This window comes from Lissotriton vulgaris, unplaced genomic scaffold (genome assembly GCF_964263255.1).
Source record: "Lissotriton vulgaris unplaced genomic scaffold, aLisVul1.2 SCAFFOLD_247, whole genome shotgun sequence".
Classification (NCBI taxonomy): Eukaryota; Metazoa; Chordata; class Amphibia; order Caudata; family Salamandridae; genus Lissotriton; species Lissotriton vulgaris.
In genome coordinates, this window is record NW_028255597.1 from 679,211 (window position 1) to 702,322 (window position 23,112).

The 23,112-nt window shown below is 45.8% G+C and overlaps 1 protein-coding gene across 2 annotated transcripts in view; it reads left to right on the forward strand.

The window, feature by feature from the left end:
* Positions 1-23,112, forward strand: part of DENND4C (DENN domain containing 4C) — a 1,503,495-nt gene that overhangs the window by 497,279 nt on the left and 983,104 nt on the right. For both annotated transcript variants that reach the window (XM_086951990.1, XM_086951991.1), the window contains exon 11: positions 11,094-11,269. In XM_086951990.1, coding sequence (XP_086808116.1) covers positions 11,094-11,269 — 176 coding nt within the window. The remainder of the gene's footprint in view (positions 1-11,093; positions 11,270-23,112) is intronic.

Consider the following 23,112-nt stretch of genomic DNA (forward strand, 5'->3'; position numbering starts at 1 on the left):
TGCTATAATGATATTTGACGACCTTGAAACAAACAGAAGGATTTCTCCTGCCAAGAGCTACAGGGCGACAGTGAAAGCGTTTTGTCTGGTTTATTAGCAGCACTTCAACACCTCCTAGTGCCCCAGATGTGGGATCCAGGAAGAAACCACTGTTAAAGAGCGGTATGAGCAGTGCTTCATTTGAGCTACTGGTTGCTAGTGTGGTGGGCACCAACACTTATTTTTGGGGACTGGCACCTATTTCACTGCATTCAATACTCCATAATCACACCCCACCCAAAAAATCTCACGCAAAATCTCAAACAGCTTCTAAAATACTTGTCACAACACTGCACTATCCTCAGTCATTAAGGGAGCCGCCATTGATACCCAAGGCCAGCATTACTACTACTGTCAGTGTCCAGGCTTCACCTGAAGCCACTACCAAGGATTTTTCATCTTTCTAATGTCGGATGGGAGACTGCATGGTTGAACATTAACACTAAACCCATCTAAAATAATGCTTCATGAATCTCTCTGCCAGCTCAGTCCACACACTTGTTCCATCACCAGCATCTCTGTTGCGCGCTCTCAGGCAGCAACTTCTCCTCCATTCAGAGGGTGGAGGAGAAGGCATCTCTCGGAGGAAATAACTGGGACTCTATTTAGTGCACTCCCCATTGCCTGACAAGCATCAAACACTGGTGCTAAACTCTAGTGAAATTGGTTGCTACCTTCTCCGCCTCCTGAGATTTATCCACTGGCAAGATGAGCCCCCTCTGAGGGCCTATATGGTCAAATTAGATAAACCAGGTATTATTAAGGGGGGGGGGGGGGGGAACCTGTTGGCAATCATGCTTCGAAATGGTAGAACTACAATATGAAGCACTCTATAAAATAACAGTAAGGTGTGGCACTTGCACCTCATTACTTTGGTGACAGGACCCTATACTTTGTGACTGCTGCCTGTTCTTTGTGTATTCTCTGCTACATAGTGGACGAGTTCTACCCCTGCTCTTTCACCTGCAGCATAGGCAGAACAGCTTGGTGGTAGACAGAGCAGCAGGAAAAATATATAATTTCATTTTGAGGGCCAAACTGAGTGGTTGAGATTTAACCGGTTTGGAGTTGACCACTGTTGGGATGTTTCACGGCCAGAGACTGTTCACATTTTAGCATAATGATATTTTCCCTGTTTCATAGGCGAATACCAGGTCATTCACTCTGCAACTAGGGACCTTCGCGTTGCCATTGTGTCCAGTTCTGTGACATCAGTTTACGTACAAACACAGACAGGCCATGCATCAACTTAAAATCATTACCACAAATGCAACATATTATTCTTCTGTTTGTCTGCCTTGTCGTAATGCTAATTTGCGTGGGTTCTGGGCCTCTCTCTTCCCTTGAATACATAGTCACATGTAGGCCCAGCACCCACGCAAATCAGCATTGTGAGGCGTGCTTGAGTGCTCCTTACTGTCATTAAATGCACCGTTGACGTCACAGGGCCCTGATAAGCAGACAGGCTAGCTTTCAAAAATATCCCCGATCTTAAAGGGCAACACGGTGTGACTTTAAAAAAAAAAAGAAATAGTACAACGCTCTCAAAGGGTTAGATGTCCTCCTTTTACTGAACAAGCAATGAGAAACCGGCATGGTACTCTTTAACCAACAGACATTGCATGACCCCATTGGCTGCTGTAATATTGTGCAGTTGTCCTGTAACTAGGGTTGGGCGGAATTTGCGTAGTCGCGCTATGCAAAGCACAGCGGAACGGTAAAAAATCTCTGCGAGCATGCAGAGTTCCGCAAACACACGGAATTGCTTGTTCTGGCTGTTTGCGAACACTGTTTGCGTTCTTGGGGGGAAATATCTTGCGAATTTGCATTTTGAAAGCGCGAACAAGCAAAAATTCCTCGGATCACAGAGTTTTTGGCAATTCTGCGTTCTCCGCGGAACGCAAAATTACACAAATTCCGCGAGCAGAACGGAATTTACCGTCCAGGCCTACCTGTAACATGGGGCTCATGATTTCTACCAACCCAGGGAGGAGGCTCGAAAGTACATTATACAGCATGAGAGAAGGATGCTTGCAGCAGAAGGATGCTTTTTCAAAATAGAACAGGCTTTCAGTACAGCTGAACGTGTAAAATAACCCAAGCCTGAGATGTTTGTGGCCTCCATGGAGGGGGGCAGTGACATAGGATGAAACAAGGCCTTGGCAAGTGCACGTTGTCGTCTGATCGCCAGCTGTTCGTGCACTACGGAAAAGAGCTAGAGTTCTTGCACAGCACAAACTCTTGTGCCTTGCCAGCTTCCCTTACATTTGTCCTTGCCTGGTGACAGTGGCACCTCTGCGTACTGTCTTGCTCAGTAGTTAAATACGTGTTGTTACTCGTAGCATGTCACACACTGCACAACACAGTTGCACCTGTATCCACAACTGTGTTGGACGTGCTTCAGTAGTGTGACTTCTGGTCGGAGCAGTCAGAAGAATTGTGTGTGAGGTAACAGATTGACGCTATACATTTCCTGGTGTATGAATAAATAACTGCTTTCCAGCTGATGCTTTTACAAGTAAACATCAACAAGCAGCTCAAGAGGAGTGGTGGGGGAGGGCACAAGGAGGAGTGGTGAGGCAGGCACACGGAGACAAGGTGGCACTGCATCTGCCGCCCTGCGCGCCACTGCTTGTTCCCGCAGCAAAACGCCATGGGAGTGAACCTTTCAGAAGAGGTGAGACATGCATCCACCTTTAGCCATTTGCAGGCTTTGATTTGAAAAAGACAAACGCAAAAGCCAACCCAATGCGTGGGAGGAGTCAGACCCACACAGAGTAGATACAAGAAGCCTCTCTGAGCAGCCCATGCGAGCTGCGCTAGGCTCGACCTAAAAACCACTTAAATATTGAATCAACAGACCTCTTGAAGATGGATACTTGGGATCCTTCAATTACTGCACAACACGAGGGGCAGCCCGAGGTGGACCAGAGGGCATTAAAAAGCAAATAGCCAAAGGGCGTAAAGTAGGATCGCCGGGCCCTAACAGAATACCCTCATTGATGATTAAACACGGTCGATACTTCTGGATAGGAATCTTCGCACTAGTATTTTCACTGGTCAGAAGCACATGATACCTCCCGTGTCATGGAGCGGCTCGATCATATTGCCAATTTTTAAAGTGGAAACAGGTCTCTTCCAGCAAACTGTCGCCTAATAACCCAGATGGACATCAACGCCAAATACATTGCTGGAACCGTACTAGATGAGCTAGCAAGATGGGCCTCCAGCAATGCCATCATGTCATACAATCGGACCAGGTTTTTAAAATTATCCGGCACAATCACTAACATTCTAGCAAGCTCTCTACTAGTGGATGCTGTCTACGCCTCCAAAATACCTCTATTTTTTGCTAGATCAACTTTAAAGCAGCCCTTGACTCCGTGGAAGGTTTTGGTGGAAATTAGCAAGCTGGAGAGCGACCCTTGACCTTGCCAGGTAGGTCACTCCCCCCCCCCCCCCCCCCCCTTACCCCCCCCCCCCTCCCTGCTGCAGCTGCACCAGGCCTTGTGCCTCGCTCCCTTGTCTCCTGGGCGCCGTTCCCCCCCCCCCCATGCCCACTGCCAGCTTTCCTGCCGCTGCTGCCCCTGCGACCGCGCCCCCCCTGTGCCCATTAGCTGAACCCCTGCCTCCTGCCTCGCAGCTGCTCCTCCCTCCCAGCTCCCCTTATAATGGTGACAGCTGGGGGCCGCGCCCAAGGCAAGCCCGTCTGCGCCCGGACCGCGCCCAGCGCCAGAACCCCTGGACCCTGCGAACGCCACGACACCAGACTCCACTACAATGCCAGCAGCCTCCATGCACTCCACGCCGCCCAGAACAACACCTGCTTCCAGGCCACCTCGAAACGGACCCTTCTCCTGCCGCACCTGCAGCTTCACCTGCGACAGAACCACCAAACCTCCAAGAACTGGACCCAACCACCTCCACTGCATACTCCTCAACACCCGCTTTGCATGCAAACACGCTGTCGAGCTCTGGGATCTGCTCGACACCTCCGCCCCAGACGTGGTCTCCCTGACCGAGACCTGGTGGAACGACTCCTCGGCGCCAGACATCGCCATAGCCATCCCGGACGGCTACAAGATCACCCGCAGGGACTGCCCCAACGAAACCGGATGAGGAATAGCCATCGTCCACAAGTCCACCCTCAAGGTTTCCACCCACGCAGACGACACCCTCAACGCCGCCAAACACCTGCACTTCCGGATCCACACCGTGCCCAACACCACCATCAGAGGAACACTCCTCTACAGACCCCCCGGACCCCAGGCTCAGTTCAGCGACTCCACCGCCGACCTCGCCAGCACCCACGCACTTACCTCCACGGACTACATCCTCCTCTGGGACATGAACTTCCACCTCGAGAACAACAACAACGCCAACTCCGCCACCCTGATCGACAACCTCGGCCTCAGACAACTCGTCACCGCACCCACCCACGCTGCCGGCCACACGCTGGACCCAGTCTTCTCCACAGACACCCACGTCGCCTTCAAGCACACCACCGAACTTCCCTGGACCGACCACCGTTGCATCCATTTCACCTTCAAGAAACCACCCACGCACCATCGCACCCAACAGCTGCCTCGCCGCTGCTGGTGCAAAGTCACCAAAGACCGGCTGACTAACACCCTCGCCCAGGAACCCACCCACCGACCCCACCAACCCTAACGCCGCAGCCTGGAACCTCAGACAGTGGATCGACGACTGCGCCAACATCCTCGCCCCGCTCAAGAAACCCTCCAACAACCACGCCAGCAAGAGAGCCACCTGGTTCACTGACGAACTCCAGACCTCCAAACGCGCATGCCAGAAACTGGTGAAAATATGGCTCCACGAACGCACACCGAACAACCGCGCAGCCCACAAGGATGTCACCCGAAGACATCATCACCTCATCACCTCATCAGATTAGCCAAGAGTTCCTTCTTCAAAGACCGCCTGGATAACAACGCACACGACAACAAAGAGCTCTTCAGCATCGTAAAGGAACTCTCCAACCCCAGCGCCAACGACATCCCGCCCTCACAAGAACTGTGCGACGCACTAGCCATCTTCTTCCACTGCAAGATCGCTAACATTCACGACCGCTTCAACACCACGACCGCCCTGACTACGCCAGACTCCACCTCCCCTGTGAACAGCGCCATCCGCCTGACTTCCTGGTCCAACGACGAGACACACAAGGTCATGTACTCCATCCACTCAGGATCTCTGTCGGACCCGTGCCCACACCACGTATTCAACAAAGCAGACGCAGCCATCGCACCCCAACTACGGAAGGTCATCAACATTGCCTTTGAAACAGCGACATTCCCGGAAAGCTGGAAACACGCCAAAATAAACGCCCTCCTCAAAAAACCCAAGGCGGACCACAAGGACCTCAAGAACTTCCAGCCCATCTCCCTGCTCCCGTTCCCGGCAAAGGTCATTGAGAAAATTGTCAACAGACAGTTGGCCCACCACCTGCAAGACAACATCATCTTGGACCCATCCCAGTCCGGATTCAGACGAAACCACAGCAACGAGACAGCCCTTATCGCTGCCACAGATGACATCAGGCGCCAACTAGACAACGGCGAAACATCAGCCTTCATCCTCCTCGACCTGTCGGCCGCCTTCGGCACGGTCTGCCATCGCACTCTAAGGACACGCCTCCTAGAAGCTGTAATCCAAGAGAAGGCCCTTGACTGGACCACGTCCTTCCTCTCCGGCAGAACCCATAGCGTCCGCCTCCCACCCTTCCGATACGAAGCCACCGAAATCATCTGCGGCGTCCCCCTGGGCTCATCCCTCAGCCCGACTCTGTTGAACATCTACATGGCCCCCCTCGCACAAGTGGCCCGCCATCACGACCTCAACATCATCTCCTACGCCGACGACACCCAGCTCATCCTTTCCCTCGCCAAGGACCCACACTCCACCAAAACCAACCTCCACGAGGGATAGAAGGCTGTCGCCGACTGGATGAGGAGCAGCCGTCTGAAGCTGAACACGGACAAGACGGAGGTACTCCTCCTCGGACCTACCCTCTCAGCCTGGGACGACTCCTGGCGGCCGACCACACTGGTAACTGCACCAACACCCACCGACCTTGCAAGCAACCTAGGATTCATCCTCGACTCCTCCCTCTCCATGCCTAAACAGGTCAACGTTGTCTCCTCCTCCTGCTACAACACCCTCCGCATGCTCTGCATGATCTACAAGTGGATCCCGACCGAAACAAGAAGAACGGTGACACAGGCCCTCGTCAGCAGCAGACTGGACTACCGCAACGTACTCTACGCAGGAATCCCAGCCAAACACCTACGACGACTACAACGTATCCAAAATGCCTCCGCCCGACTGATCGTCAACGTTCCCCGCCGTAGCCACATCACGCCACACCTGGGAGACCTACACTGGCTCCCCGTCGACAAGAGGATCACCTTCAAGCTCCTCACCCACTCACACAAAGCACTCCACAACGCCGGACCAGCCTGACTGAACAGCAGACTCCGCTTCTACACCCCCACCCGCCAGCTCTGCTCCGCCAGCCTCGCCTTCGCCGCTGTCCCCCGCATCCAACGAACGACCTCCGTTGGCAGATCCTTCTCCTACCTCGCCGCCAAGACCTGGAACACCCTCCCTACGCACATACGGCAAACCCAAGACCTACTCGCCTTCAGAAGACTCCTCAAGACCTGGCTCTTCAAACAGTAGCAGCACCCCCTCCCCTCAGCGCCTTGAGACCCTCACCGGTAAGTAGCGCGTTCTACAAGTACTATAAATTGATTGATTGATTGGAGTATACCGCAAAACCTGCTAAACATGCTGATAATGTTGCACAGCTACACCTGGGTCCAAGTCAAGAAGGGGGCAGGTACTCACCTCTCCCATAAAATCAAAACCACCTTTGGCCTAAAACAAGGATGTGTTCTGGAGCTGACCTTATTTAACCTCTTTGTAGTTGACCTGACTGAACAGCTACAAACCTGTAACTCTCATGTTCCCAAACTAGGCAGAAAAACAATATCAAGCTTTCTGTACACCGACGACGTGGTATTGGTCAGTTGCACTCAGGTGGGGCTTCAATGGCTGCTAGAACCATGACGGCCCTTCACTAGCTTACGGCTTAACAATCTGGGGTAAAAGAGTGTAGCTTCCGAGTCACTTGTAGTTAAGACCCAGGGTCTGCGTTTGGAAAAACACTGACATGCATACCCTCCTGGGTAGGTTGTGTTAGAATCATCTGCCCCTGGCAACTCAATGCCTTACCATCTCAGCCGAATATAGGGAGAGGGCAAACTCATTCACTCTGCTGAATCAGGAGGTAAACATAATGTTACTGAAGCCTTGCAGACCCGGACCCCTAGAGACCAAGTGGTTTCACCAACCCTGTAGGAAGGCATCTTCACTACTTTGTGAAGCCTTAAAGGAGATACCCAAAGATCTGCACAAAATACGTAGATGCAGAACAGAGTATAAGGCAGTTATACATACTAGGAACAAGAAACTGCAAAACAAATTCTGGGGCAATCTGATTAGAACTTGTAGGCTGAAGGATACTAGGGCTTTTTTGGGCTGAGGCAAACGAGATTAGATCTGTGTCCCAAGCCCAACTCTGTTGTCTCCACCATCAGCCTGAAGCCTAGGTTGATCATTTCAAGAATGTTTATAGATGAGAGCTGACTTTCAATATGAAGAGGAGTAGGTGCTATATCCACTAGCCTTGGAATTTTCATGTAGTGATAATTTGGAACAATTAGAGTCCACCTAATAAAGCCCCTGGCCTGGATGGAGTCCCTATGGATCTCTATAAATTAGCCCCAGATCTATGGGCCCCCTCCTTTGTAATGCCTTTAATGCAGTCTGAAAAGTGGGCTTTCCACAGTCCTGGGGACAAGAGACAATATCCCAACAGGTATCAATTCAAAGACAGTTATGCATGTATGCTGAAAGCATTACAGGAACAAGAAAAAAGGTGACTCAATTGGTTTTTCTTTGGGTTGTTATTCACCAAATATATCATACAAAGTAACATTAGGGTATACAGCTGAAGCAGCACTGTATAGAAAGAATCATGTGACAACCCGAAGGCACTTGGTGCGTAGCAATATATACAAGTGAATATAGGTGACGACGCAAGTGATCAGAGTGAACAGCGTGGACGGTGCAAAGTGAACAATGGTGTAAATAATGTACAGTGGTGGCTCAAAGAATAACAATTTACATCAATTGTATTCATTATTTTCCATTTTTTCGTGAGCCATTTGGAAGAAATACGCCTAAAATTGCGCTGTGGTGTCGACGGCGTTTCGATCCTCTTGACTAGGGATCGTCTTCAAGACGGGGTTGTCCAGTTAATGTAGTACTGAGTGGCACTGAAATAGGTCTTGTGTGAATGCGAGACCTATTGCATTGTAAATGCTTGTTGTTATATGCATACAATGCTGTTCTATTATGTAGAACCCCAAATGGTCTTAATGTGCAGTTCCAAGAATTTTTATCTTTTATGGGGACCCTAGGGCTGGCTACAAATCAATTGAATACTATTGTGGTCTTCAAGCCCAGAAATGACCAGATACAGAGAATTTTCATGCATGGTCAGCCGGTTGCTCAGACGGCGAAATTCTCATCTTTGAAAGTAGTTATGTGCGCCTGGGGTACTTAGGCCCTTGGTTTAGCTAAAGTTAGGCAGAATTTCATAGGCTCAGTAGGCTTCATTTTTAACCTTGCTAAGTATATTGGGGGAAAAACAGTTGTCTCTTTTTGGAAGTTTATAAGAGGAAGAGTCTTCTGGTACTTACCTATGTGCAGGGATCCGCGGATTTTCCAAAATAAGCCTACTCCAGTTGAAACAAAATAGAGTGCTTAGGCGACTGCTGGGCTTCCCACCCTCATGCTTCACTTAACATTTTACATCAGGAGTTTGAAATGGAGTTCGCAAAGGATTCTGTTAAACTGGCCTCCCTGACTTCATGGTGTTCAGTATGGGCGAACCCACATGCCTCGCTAATTAGAGTGAAGTTGAGGTTTGGATTGTGGTATTGTATGTAGTCGTTGAAGGTCTTCTGTACCAGAGGGGTCTATCACACAATCATCCTTTGGTATATGTTTTAGATTAAGGCATTGCCTTATGTGTATATGCAGTAACTGAGCAATGCAGAGGTCTTGTTGGCATGCCAAATATCCCCAGGATGAAGTCATGTGATATGATATACAGTTTGTGTGCTTACGTCTTTTGAACTAGCTACTTCTGTGTGTCTTGTCTTGCCTGATGACATTAAAAACTTGCTTTACTGCTGCTTATATTGCCTCAAAAATTAACCAAGGTTACAGTGCCAGTTGTTTCATTTTTGTTTTGGGTGCAGGTTTATATTTCTCTATGAACTGTTAGAAATATTTGTTCCTCAACACAACTCAACATGCTAGACACTATAGATGAAAGGGACTCTGATTCAGTTACTCTCAGGTTGCTAGTTTTTTGTTTTTTTTAAAAAAAAACCTTTATTTAGAAAAAGTTGCATAGCACAATTTCATGATTCCACCATTGCAATGAATGAAGCACAGCATGACAATGCAATACAGTAAAGGCAATCAGAAACTTGAGGCCCAGTCGGAACATAGTTTGAGAACAGTAGCCTGTAAGCACCGAGGGAGTGAAATATACATCAAAGAGTGCCTTCAATATGTCAGGGGGCGTATGGGGGCGGGGGACGGGAGGAGCGGGGAGACAGCTCATGGACCTACAACGGCGGCCACCGCTGGTGGTGAGTGCGGGAGAGGTCGCAGGGCGCTGCGGTTCCTGGCTTAAGAGGTAGGTTACAAGTGGACCCCAAATATCAATAGGACAAAACCTGGCTGGTTGGAGGTCCCAGAACTCAGCCAGTAGAGTCTGGCAGCGAGAAGCGTCCTCTTAGGTTGCTAGTTGGCTAATTTTGGCTGCCTTGAGTTTTCTGGTCTGATAAATGCTGTCCCTTTTCTTTCCAGTCTGTGGTCTCTATTGATGAGATTTTGTTTGTATGGCTTGCGTTTCAGGACATGCTTCTGTGTCCTGCAAGTTTGAAGTCTCATGCAGGGGTTTTCTAATGTTATATCGTGATACTTGGGTGAGTTGTCTCCCAGTATACTTGGTGTTTGGTTCCTTGAGCCTATTTTCAGTTCATAATGATGTCTTTTTTCTGAATGGAGATGGCTCTGTCAGACGATCATGAATAGTTTTGGTGTGTGTCTCTTAGGGTTTTGATTTTTTTTCAGAATGGTTCGTAGAACTTCGTCCCCCCTACAAGTGAAACAATTAGGCAATTGACTCTGAGAATGTTGCTGAAGTACTCTGTGATGTTTCATACCTTTCCAAATGCTACAACATATCGGACAAAGATGTTTATAGTTTGTATCTGTTCACTTCACGTATCATTGATGACTACATTATGTTCTTCTACTCTTTGACTGTATTCAATCTTGGTTATGGCACTCATCTGTCAACTGGTGCGCTTAATGCCTCTGGAGTTACGATTAAAGTTCTTTGCGTTGTGGTGTGCTAATCAGCATATTTAGACTATATTACACTGCATGTTGTTGGGTACACTGTTGAATGTTTGGATGGAAGTTTTGTGGATTTCTTTTTATTTCAACATAATCTTCTCATGTTGAAAGTTTTCTTTCTCAGTTTTTTGCTTCCACCAACTACCTAGGCAGTTGTTTCTGACCTGTCAACCTTCAGTACTTCCATGAATGTGATGCATGTGTACTGCATGCTTACATGTATTGTACATGGATGCCCAAAGTCATGCTACCGGTTTACATACCTCTATGAATAAGACTGTGGCAAGCACATGGACACATTTTTAAAGATCTCATCATTTATTGCTAATAATTACACTGAGCCTGATTATTCCTAATCACAGTCCAAGCTTATTCTCTCTCCCACCCTTGCAGTTCACCTATTTCTTTAAAACAAATGGTACTTCTTTCTTAAGGGCATTGCTGTGGCAGGTTGTGTATAAGTGTTTTTTGGGCACACTGAGGGTATAAGAATTCTTACTAAATTATGGATATAATTTCCTTTTCAGATGATCTTTCCTTTCCAGTGGCAGTGTCCATACATCCCACTGTGTCCCCTGTCTTTGGCAGACGTGCTTAGTGCTCCAATTCCATTTATTGTGGGTGTTGATTCAAGATATTTTGACCTTTATGATCCTCCTCAAGACGTTGTCTGTGTTGACCTGGACACAAATATGGTTTACATGTAAGTATGCAAATTTCCAGTCATATCCAATGTGTGTCTAAAAACAGTGTTGGAAAATTAAACCCATTTACTTATTGAGAACCATTCAAAGGTTTTTGAAAATGTTTCTGTTGGTGTAAGTGCATGTATCATATTTTATCCAGAATCCAGTCAGTAGATTGTGCCAGTTCAGTGACTCCCTTTTTGTAGTCACTGAACTGCCTAAGTCTGAAAGTCGTACCTTACTACTAATTGGTTTGATTTGACCCATGGGTAAGGGCGTGTTTTAAGCTTAATAGGTGATAACACTTATTACCAACAGTGTTCCTGTGTGCAACATTCTACCTTCACATTGTTTTATTGCCTTTTATATCATTCAGTTGTAGACCCTTAAGCTTTTTATGTAGGTTATACTTTGGTCCGGTCTTCTCTGTGCTGGCCCTTTGCCCTTTGTTGCACCCTTAAATGGTAATGGTCCATAGGTTCCTTCTTTTTGTCATTGCATCTTTCTAAGCGTAGAGTTTCAAATTGTTTAATGGTTGAAGTGATGGCTTCAGAATGTCAATTTTTCCAAATGTTGGGAGCTCTCTGCATGGATTATTATTGGAACTCTGCACAAGTTATTCTCACAAGATAGGGAAGCCATCTTCCCAATTTAAAACTAGTGATGAGGAATGGTAATCTAGCATGTGGAGTCCTTGATACAGGACTGAGGCTGTTTGACCATCCTGGTTGGGTAGCAATGATTTGAGAGTAATTGAGGTGGTGCTGACATCTTTTCCCATGACTGCTCCTTTTTCATTTTATGACCTACCTGCACAGGTAGAGTCCCTAAGGTCCAGCCGTGCACAGTAAGTTTTTCAATGATTACGGCTGATGTGGCAGAGGAGCATGTCACAATGTATCCCTTGCTATACTTTCACAACAGTCCAGACCTTGCTTTCAGTTGGGCCTCTGTTTTGTTTGCACATAAGCTTAAATATCAATGTGTGTTGCAGTGTGGTGCTATAATGAGCAATTAAGTGTCCTTCTCTGAGGATGTATTTTAAAATCCTATATATCTGGGGCATCGTACTTGTCTGATTATCAAAAGATATACATTTTCTACTTGGTACATCGCCTCTGTACAGCCCTGGAGTTTGGCATTTTGCTCACCTCTTGTCACACTTCAACTGCGATACACATGTATAAACAATTGTGAAGCACTGTTCCATTCAATACTTCTGCAGGACACACTGGTTTACGAGGGGGGCTGATGGGTGTTTTAAGCACACCACACATGCACTGCCTTATTACGGAGTCTGAGCTTTAACATTTTTGTTAATGATAAATACCAATAGCAGGGAAGTTTAGGAACATCTATAGGTATTTGGATAACTGCTTACTATTAATTAAAAGACAATTGAGCAATTCATTGTATAGGTGAAAGCAGTAAATGAAGAAAAGAATACTGGTGGAGTGTTTAATGCAAGCAGTGAAACCCAAAGTCTAGAATCTAATACGAAAAAAGAGGAACCAGGGTTAATGTTTTACCTTTGTGGTAGTGGATTTTATATAGTATCCTTTAGTTTAAGGGAATTCCTGCTTTAGGCAACTAGTACGAAATATGTGGTGAAGAGGGCATTTCCCCAAAACTTGCAGAGATGGAAAAACAGTTTGCAGGTTAGAATAGGTGACTTCAATAAAAGGTAGCCTAATAAATGTAATGATGATTTGCTAGTATTTAGGCAGATGGTATTAATGGTCAGATGTGTTAATGGTATAATGGAAGAAGACAACGGATATCCTCCTCTGTTATATTTAGATATAGGCCCCTCACTGAGGGTTATGATGACACTTCAGTTTGCCCTGTACTGTAATTAACAAAGATATTTTTGGAAAAATGTTTACTGATAATTAAACCTTTTGAACAGCCTTGTGTGGTGGTTGTAGTAGTTAAGGGTCTCCTAATTGATTTCATATACTATTATTAACTGAAGTGATTTGGAAAAGGAAACCTGCTTGGAAAGGGAGGGTGGTATGATCGGCACTAAATATCATTTGGAATTGTGTTACCACAAAGCAATGTTTTGCTTGTAAATGATATAGGTTTGAGTGCAAATATTTTCTGAAACTTTTCCTGAAGGGTTAAGCAAATAAATTATAAGTGTGTCTATGCAGTTTTTCTAAAGAATGACACAAATGTGTTCAACAGAAAATGAGCCGATGTATCCATATTTGTTAGGAAAGACGTGCATCACATGCTTGAAGATGTGTTTAGGGACAGTGTAAATTAACTTGCATCTTCCAAGTGTGTTTTGTCCATAGTTCCAGTGGAGGAAAAAAGGGAATGGCATGTTTGTGAGGCCTGCTTCCAATGCTGGAGAGCATTGGAGCATGCTGGAGAGCATTGAACACTTGGGTTGTTGTTGACAGCCCTCTACCTTCCAAGATCAACACAGTGATCTCTGTGCTGGAAGGAGTGAAAATGTGTGTTTTGTCAACCCAAAGAAGACTACTTTGGAATGATTTCTGTAAAAGGAACTGTTGCATGGGATTCCGTAGATGCTTTTAGGGTGCACCTACTGAGGATTCTAAAGAACAAGTGTTATCTGTGGCAAGTCTTTGTCAATCTTTTAGCACATTTGTGAAGAACTTCTGCATGATCATGGAACCCTTAAAGAAACTTCTATGGACTGAGAACATCAAAAAACTGCATTTGAATATGTATTAACTCAGCACTTAGCTTAAATGTTTGAGTGAGGAGGCAGTCATCATTGAGGTTTGGAGTAGTCCTATTACAAAAGTCTGATGAACGTGAATGCAGCTTAGTCTTTGTAGGTCATTGAATGAAAAGAAGTAGGTATGCAGTAATGGAAATTGCTTGTCTGCTTATATGTAGTCATTTCAGCATTAGGCCTGACGTACGAAATTTAGATTTACAAAAAGTGGTTACAGAATGCACACTTTCAACGAATGGAAAAGAACCAATCTGATAGAGACTTCTAGCCACAGATTCCTTACCTTATAATATTCCCAATGCAGCAGACTGGATCCAGAAAATCATGAGCTGTATGTCTGGACGCTGGTAGGTACCCTCGATGGGATTCACGCTGGATGTAATGCACGCAGTTCCTATATAGGCGCCACCCCAGTGCGCTGTCATCAGATCTTTTCTCTCCGTGGCTTTAGCACAGATTCGAACAGAGCTACCTCAGTCCGTTTTTATGGCTACTTTTAGGACGTTTTGTTGACCATTTTTATACTTTTTGCTCTGTGATGTTCCCTAAACCCTAATTTCTTTTTCTAAAACATGGTTTAAACCCGGTTCCTGACACAGACATGTGTGGGACAGACCCCCACTTCGTTTTCCTCTTCCTTGCCATGAATCCTAAGGCAAATAAAGAGTATTCTCTGAAGCTCCTGATCGCCTGGAGCCAGTCCATTCCAGCACTCCAGTCACGCAAAAGGGGCTGACCTGTTTGCGGATCTGTTCCCGTCACTTGTCATCACGCTTGAAGAAATCATCAGAGAAAAAGAAATCAAAGAAGTTGGAGTGCTCTTTAACTTCAGAGTACCTGTGCCGGTCAAAGACTTCGGATGAAGCTCTGGAACGTCACCATCGTGCTAGGTCCCGCTCCTGTGCGTCAGCCACAAAGCCTGAGCCTGGGTCCTGTCAGTGCCTCTCAAAACTTCCTAGAGCTGGAGTGCTCCCTCGCCCATTTAAAAGAATTTTATAAGACAATGCCCCTCATATTTGGGATGATCTTCTGGAGAGCCTTTGGGCCCCACAGGTTCGGCAGGTGCCCCAACTGGTCTGCCCTCTGCACCAGTGAGACCCCTTGGATTAGTTCCTGGGTCCGGTCTGGCTCTGGTTGCAAGACTGTGGCCTTCCCTGGAGCTGGTCTTAGTGATGTCATTCACGGCACCGCCAACACCATATTTTTACCCAACTCTGATACAGAGCTGCACTGTTGTCGCCTGATGTTGACTCTTACGCTGGCTGTAACCAGACCTTCTGAGTTTGAGCCAAGGTCTACTTTCTTCGTTGGGCCCTTTGGGGACTACTATTGGGAGGGATGCGTGGATCTCTATAGCTACACTACCCTCTTGAAAGAGCCCAAAGATAACTGGTACGAGGAACTGGCAGATGCCAGCGGTTTGAACACCCTCCCAAACACTGCCTTGGTCTCTCCTCCTGGTGTGGCTGTAGAGGAAGGGGCTTCTTTTACCTTGGTGGTGAGGAGTTAGGCCGAGTTCCTTGACCTTACGCTGAGCGTGTGGCCTCTAAAACAAATGTGATAACAGAGGTGCTTCAGCTAGCAGTCGCCCCACAGAACCTCTCCTCCCATTTAATAATGCCCTCACAGGTGTCCTGCTTGGGACATGGGCCAAGCCCTGCACAGGGCTCCTGTGCACAGGACAATTGCCTGCCACCACTGCCCGCCACGGGGAACCCAGATTTCCACACCCAACACCCCACCACAGAGATCCTGGTCGTCCAGGCTATCTGACACAGACTTTTAGTTGCAGATTCCTTTCTTTAGAATTATCCTCATGCGTCACACTGGATCCGGAAATTTTTCTTGAGCAGTACCTCCTGCACGCCAATGGCGTCGGCAGTGACGGCGCTGGAAGTGCCATGTGTGATACCTATATAGGCGCCACCCCTGCACAATGTCAGTTCTTTTCTTTCTGCACCAGTCAGCGCAGATCCTGGAAGAGCTACCCCTTGGTCAATTTTTGCCTAAATGTTTTCGATGTTTTGTTGAGGTGTTATGAGCTTTTTTTCCTCCTGGTGTCAGAAATGTCATCAAATAACTCCAGCTTCAGTTGTTGTGGCGCCTGTCACCACTCGATGTCAGTGACAGACCTGCACCTTGTGTGCCTCTGGGGCCTCAACCACGACCCGAAGGCTTGATCCAATTGCCGCACCATGCTCCCAAAGGCCTTGAGGGAGCAATCTCCCAAGCTCCTGGCGCCTCGATGTGTGACAATCCAAATACCGGTTGAGAGGAAGGTCCTGGGAGTGGTAGTGGAGTACGAAATCCTCGTTGGATTCAAAGTCATCAGGTCTCTCTGGTACATTCCGTTCACAAGAACAAGAAGTAGTAGTTGTAGTGTCCTTCGACTTCACCTTGTCCGGTGGCCAAGGGATCATCACTCGAGGCCTGGCTTCGCGGTTGAGCCAGGGTCTGGGCCGAATCATCGCCACCTCAAGTTTCCAAAGGTTGGAATGACCCTCGCCCAATTGAATGACTTTTTAAGAGGCTGTGCACCTTATATTTGGGTAGCTCATTCTCTCCAACACGTTTCCAGGCTGGTGGCTCCGGCTCCGGCGCCAGTCAGGGCCCGAGGGATCCACAGATGGATCCGGAATGGTGCGATAGTGCCATGTCACTCTTCGCCGGAGAAAATCCCAAGCCATATGCTCTCAGTGCAGCCTTCCCCATTTATATCTCTGACTCTTACACGAAGCATGAGGGGGTTTGACTGACTCTGACTGAAACCCAGGTGCTGCCAGCGGTTTTGGAGGAGGCCTGGGTCATGCTCTCCCAGACTGTTGCAGACGGACGGGATGCAGCTAAGTTTGCCATTCGATGTGGACTGGATAGCACTGACTCACTGGAAAGAGCGGTTTTGTGGATGGTGGCCCTACGGCGCCTTGCCTAGCTGAGGACTACCGGCTTTTCTGGGGATGTTCAAATATCACTTATGGACATGCCCTTTGATGGCTTTCATCGCTTTGGAAACTAAGCAGATTTAGCGCTTTAAGGACAGCAGGGCTACGGGCAGGTCCTTGGGCCTTTCCATGGCCTCTTGCACCCCCCCCTTCCTATCCACCTTTTGCTCCTTTTGTGGAAGGGGCTTCCATCCACATCTATACCCACCCAGCCACCGTGGCAGCAAGCTTCCCAGCCTCTGCATGGCTGAGGACGCGGTTCTTGCAGACCCCGTGGATCGGGAATATAGAGGTCGGGCCAGTCCACCACTCCCTGGCAGCCACAGCCTCCAAACCCATATTGTCTGCCCTCTTACCATCATGGGCACCCAGTGGAGGGCAGGATCCTCCATCACCTGCACAGCTGATGGTCTGTAATATCGGACCAGGGAGTTTTCCAGATCGTCCCCTTCGAGACTATCCATCCCTCCATGCCACCTACTTATTACAGGCTGATTCAGGACCACCTATCCCTTCGCCACCAGAAAGTGATGGCTCTCTTGACCAAGGGGGCCAGAGAGAGAATGCTGGCGTCAGAAGTGGGTTGTGGTGTTATTCCCACTAGTTTCTGGTGCCCAAGAAGAATGGAGGTCTTTGTCCTATCCCGACCTGCACCCTTTCAATTTCTTCCTCAGAAAGGAGAAATACTACATGCTCACTCTCGTTCAAGTCCTGTCTTTCCTGGGCCTGGTAGACTGGATGCAGATTTCCACATTTCCATCCTGCCTGCCCACAGGTGTTACCTGCGATTCACAGTGAGCCACAAGCACTTTCAGTGTGCAGTGCTCCCTTTTGGTTTTGCTAGCGCCCCTCGAGTGTTCATCAAGGTGATGGTGGTGGTTGCAGCTCAACTGCGGAGATCAGGGGTGCCAGTCTTCCCCTATCTTGATGACTGGCTGTTGAAGGTGGGCTTGACCCAAGTTGTCGTTTCTGTCAATCAGTGAGAGTATGCTAATGGAATTCTCCTGATATTACACCAGTGTGCCCTTGTTCAAAGCCCACCCTGCCAGTTGCAGAATTTTGGATTCACCTGAGACGGTTCTCCCACAGATCGGTGAGCACCTCCCCTATCAACAGGCTAGCAGGGTAAAAGAATTTTAAAAGTAATAGGAACCACTCAGTACCAGAGTCCTAGATCAGTGATACATTTGTTTTATTAAAAAAATACAGTGTTATCTGGTACATAATTAATGCCATGCAGCCTTTCAAAATGCCTACTTAAACAGAGAAGGCAAAATCAGAAAAATATTTTCAGTCCAAGTGAGCAGCAAAATTGAGTGGAAATCGGACAACATCCCTAGTAAAATAGGAAAGTCTTGTGGCCCACTTCCAAAATCAAGAGGGTTTTTTTGCACAATATTTGCATAGAATATTAGCAATTAAGCACATTCATCATATTGTGAGCAAAAGTATAATTTCTTTAGCAAATCAGAACACAAGAATAATACACATAATTACCTTAACACATAAGCGCCATCCCATTTCCAGCGAAATTATTCAACACCCTCTATGCTAAAGTAATTTGGAGATGTTTAAACAAATATGCAACATTCAACCGTAAGATTTACGGCGAATGAATACAGCAAGTGAAGGAAAGGAAAACATCGATACTTGTTGCAATTCTACATCTGCACCTTAGAAGATTCAGCACCAGCAAAGCAACCCCTGCAATAGAAATAAAACATTGTCATTAGCTTGACTGCTCTACGGAGCCTGTGAGGAGAGGATGTATGCAGGGAGGGAAACAGGAGTGAGTGATAGAGATGGCATCAGTCTAAGGTGGCGTTATACACAGAAAATGTTGCATGACTTAAACACATTCATAAACCTACTTCTGTCCATTGTGGGAAATTTGGTTCAATTGTTAATGCAGTTTATACACATAAAGCCATATGTTACATGTGTTTATTGGTTATTGATACAGAAACCTGTATACTCCTACAAATCTACATCATCACAGGAATGGTGGCCTTCTGTGTTTAGCAGGTCATCATAGCTGTAATCACATTTAAATAAAGGAGAGCGTCTGTTTAACAGGACAGTCTTTTTCCTTAATGGAAAAAGAGCTGCATTTAAAAGGATAAGATTCTATTTATTTTTTTAATTAATTTTAATGTTGGCAGTGGTTCCCTGTACCATCTTTACTCCCCAAAGAGGAAGGGTTCCAGAGGTGATTTTCAATATTTTGCAACTGGATTAAGATTGCAAAACATTGATACATACCAAAATAAATCACTATTTTGAATAGGAAGCCTAAAAACGTCCCTTCCAAATAGCAATTTATGCTTTTCTAACCGTTTTATGCAATATCGTGACTTTGTTGCTGTTGCTGTAAACCCTGTGATTTTGCAGATCGCAGGTTTTCCGACAGCAAAATGTCTTTGCACATCAGGACCGCTGCAGACTTTTATTAAGGATCGATCATAAATCACTGGCTAGTGTCCGGTTAGTGGACTTGCCTCACAGTAATTGCCGGAATCTCAAATTGTAAGAATATTGTTTCAAAATAACGTTTGTGGGTTCTGTTACCACTGTGTCCATTACATAATGAAGTTGCTCCTAAAAGTGATGAAACAGGGTAGAGGCTTTAATGGTCCTTACATAATTAGATTGTATGTAGGTAGTTGGTAACGATTATTTAGTAACACAAGCTAAAGACATTTTGTATGAATTGAACCTTGTGGGAAGAGCGTAGAGAGAAAGGTTTGTATTTTTTTAAATATCTCTGTGTTTATATTTCTCACGGTCAGTAATAGTCTTTCTTTTAGCTCTGCACATACAACTGTCCAAGGATACAGCGTCCCACTATTCTAAAGTCCATAAAAACAGTTTACCTCAATTCATATATTTGAAGAAGCAGTAAATCAGGAAATGCAGGATGATGATAAGGTTTCTTTATTAATATCTCAAGTAGAAAGGATCTCATCCACAGGAGACACAGGCAGGCAGTAACTGACTCAGTACTGGCCCCAATTAGAATATCAACATAACTACATCATAACATTCCAAGGATAACATAATCAGCAAGTCACACATACACAGGGATGGCACAACACAACGAAGGATACCACACACCTTCCCCTGAAACACAAAATTTTTATTTTAAAATATAGTCACTAAGAGCTGCAGGAGCACAGGTCAAACGTGCACTTTTCCTGACAGGAATATCAGACTCAGCATGAACATCCTTATCGGTTGAATTGTTATTTGCTAAAGTCTTCCCAGCAGAACTAACGCCATTGTTCCTACTCTTGTCTTTCGAAGCAGAACCTGAAAATGAAGCAACTCGATTCAAATTCCAAATCCTTCCATCATTTAGTTTAACAGCATTACGAAAGAGTTTTGTGACATAAAAAGGAGAAGAGAACTTTGCGCCTGAAGATCTAAGTGGAAGACGAATTCTCACCCGATCTCCAATACACACTTTAGTATGAGCAACTGCATGTCTGTTATCAAAGTTCCTCTTCCTAAGCTTGGACTTGATCTCCTGCTTCAACAAACCTAGGCCCCTGTTATGATTCTCTGTTTCCATCCCTAGATTCCTCATCCAAGTTTGAAATATGTAAGTGTTCGGTGTGCAACCTCGGAAAAGCACAAAAGGAATCTCCCCTGTGGTGGAATGTGGTGTAACTCTATACACCATTACTCTTTCCATCAGATTATTTTTCCAATCTGACCCCTGATCTTTAGAAACCTGAATAGATTCCTTAAGTACACGGTTGAACCTCTCCACCGTTCCGTTACATTCCGGATGGTAAAATGAACAACGCTTGTGCTTAATACCTTTATTGGCCAGGAAATCCTCCATCTCTTTTGATACGAGCTGTACCCCATTATCTGTAAGGATTGCTTCGGGGAACCCTTCCCTACCAAAAACATCTTGTAAAAATTTGACTACATCCTTGGTCTCAATGTTCTGTGTGATTTTTATCTCTGGCCATCGCGAGAACATATCAATCAAGACTAACACATACCGTTGCCCATTACCACAAGAAATTGGCCCCAGAATGTCTAAGGCTACATCTTGCCAACAACGTACCGGCATTTCTCTAATAACCATTGGTTGTGTTCTTGTCTTACAGACCCTGTCAGATGAGTTACATTCAACACAATCGGGTATCATTCGATCCACAAGAATATCTATACCTGACCAACAGAAATGTAACCGTATTCTCTCCTTTGTCTTAGATATCCCTTGATGCCCTTGGTGAGCTAAGTGAAGAATTTTTTCCCTAATCAGAGAAGGTGGGATAAGTCTAGTACCTCTCCACAACAAACCATCCTTTAAAGACAGTTTGTCCTTAACATTCCAGTACCTCTTGGCACTAACACTCAAATTCTTAAGACATGGCCACCCTTTACTAATCAAATCACAAACTTCCTGTAACTCAGTGTCAGTACTCGGACACAAAATAGAAAAAACCTTTAATCCCACGACGCGAAGATAAAAGAGTACTTTGAGAAATGTTCGTGAAACTCAAAATAAAATGTTGCTACCTCCTCTCGTTCTTCTCCTATCCAAGTGCGTGAGGAGAAAAGATAAGCAATAAGAGATGCGTCGTTGAGAAGTCTCACTCCGAGGCGGCGTAGTCAAGCAAAGTCAAACGTTGCCAAGGAAGAAGCTCGTCTAAGTGTGACGTAGCTGGAGTGCAGCGCAGAGGAGTTTGGAACGCAGCGTTAGCGTGGAGCATCAGAAACATGCGTGCATTGTTTGGTAACGCAATGACGACATGAGTTGAAGAGCCTGGAGCGGGACTGAACACGAGAGTGGAGAACGCGCGAGTGAAGGTAGTTATTTATTTCAAAAAATGCTTCCTTATAAGTTTGTTATGCTCTCAGTCACAAGATTGTTATTTTAAAGTCATTCAACCCAAATCGACTCTGCCGCCAGTCCTCAGAAATGTAACAGACAACTCTCCAAAGCAAGTAAAATCTTCCACGAGTCTTCAATGTTTAACACTTCAATTGGGTGAATGTACATTAAAAGCCAAAGTACTTTAAAAGTCAAGTAAATCTGTTGCGTTTTAATAAGATTACGTGACGAGTAACAAGCGGACAGATCCTTTCAAGCCTCCCAGGAGAAGTACGCTCCAACAATATAGTTCAAAGACATGAAAATGTTCTGAAGAGTGCAAGAAAAGAAAAAAAATACGAAGAAAGGGCAAGAAAAGTTATGAAAAGAATGTAGAATCTTCTTTCCTCTATTTCCACTGCCCAATAATAAGACTAAAATTGCGCAAAGTACCTTAAGGTAAGGCTTGGTGTTGAGATCCTTTTGAGAGATTTTCTTTTAAAGTAACCCTTTTCTTCTTCAATATAAATATTGAAAGTTGAAAGACAAGTCTTCATCCCGTCCTCGTCACCAATGTGAAGAAGCAGTAAATCAGGAAATGCAGGATGATGATAAGGTTTCTTTATTAATATCTCAAGTAGAAAGGATCTCATCCACAGGAGACACAGGCAGGCAGTAACTGACTCAGTACTGGCCCCAATTAGAATAGCAACATAACTACATCATAACATTCTAAGGATAACATTCTATAATCAGCAAGTCACACATACACAAGGATGGCACAACACAATGAAGGATACCACAATATACTTTATCACTCAAGAGATGGCATACGAGTTTATACATCAAAGAGAAATCTTACACCACATCATAATATTTAACATGTTTCTAACTGCCATCTAAGATTAGACAATCATGGCATTGTGACAAAATATTTTTGAAAAAAGAGAGAAGGGCGGGGGGGAGAGTTACTATTGATGTCGAGGCAAACGGGGGTAACACTCCAACTGCCCTGGTCAGAGCATGTCAGTTACTGTGAGACATCAGAGTATAAATATGTAGGGTGGTACTGCAATATGCACTTCTTATCTTGCAGGTGCCTTGTCACTACTATGTCCTACACAGTCCTGTATGTGAAATACCAATGTCATAGTTATCATAGATGTTACCCAGAGTACCAATCTCCTCTTCTCTATGCTTGTAGTGTCTGACTCCAGTCTCCTCTGCCAAGCCCTGGTATTTTGTCAGTTGTAATATTAGGTGCATACACTGCATAAGGTATGGGTTTCTTAAACCCCCTCACCCAGCTGTGTCAGGTTGCAGTCAACCGCAAGCCACACTTTTTGAGTGGAGCTGTGGCCCTCATAAATA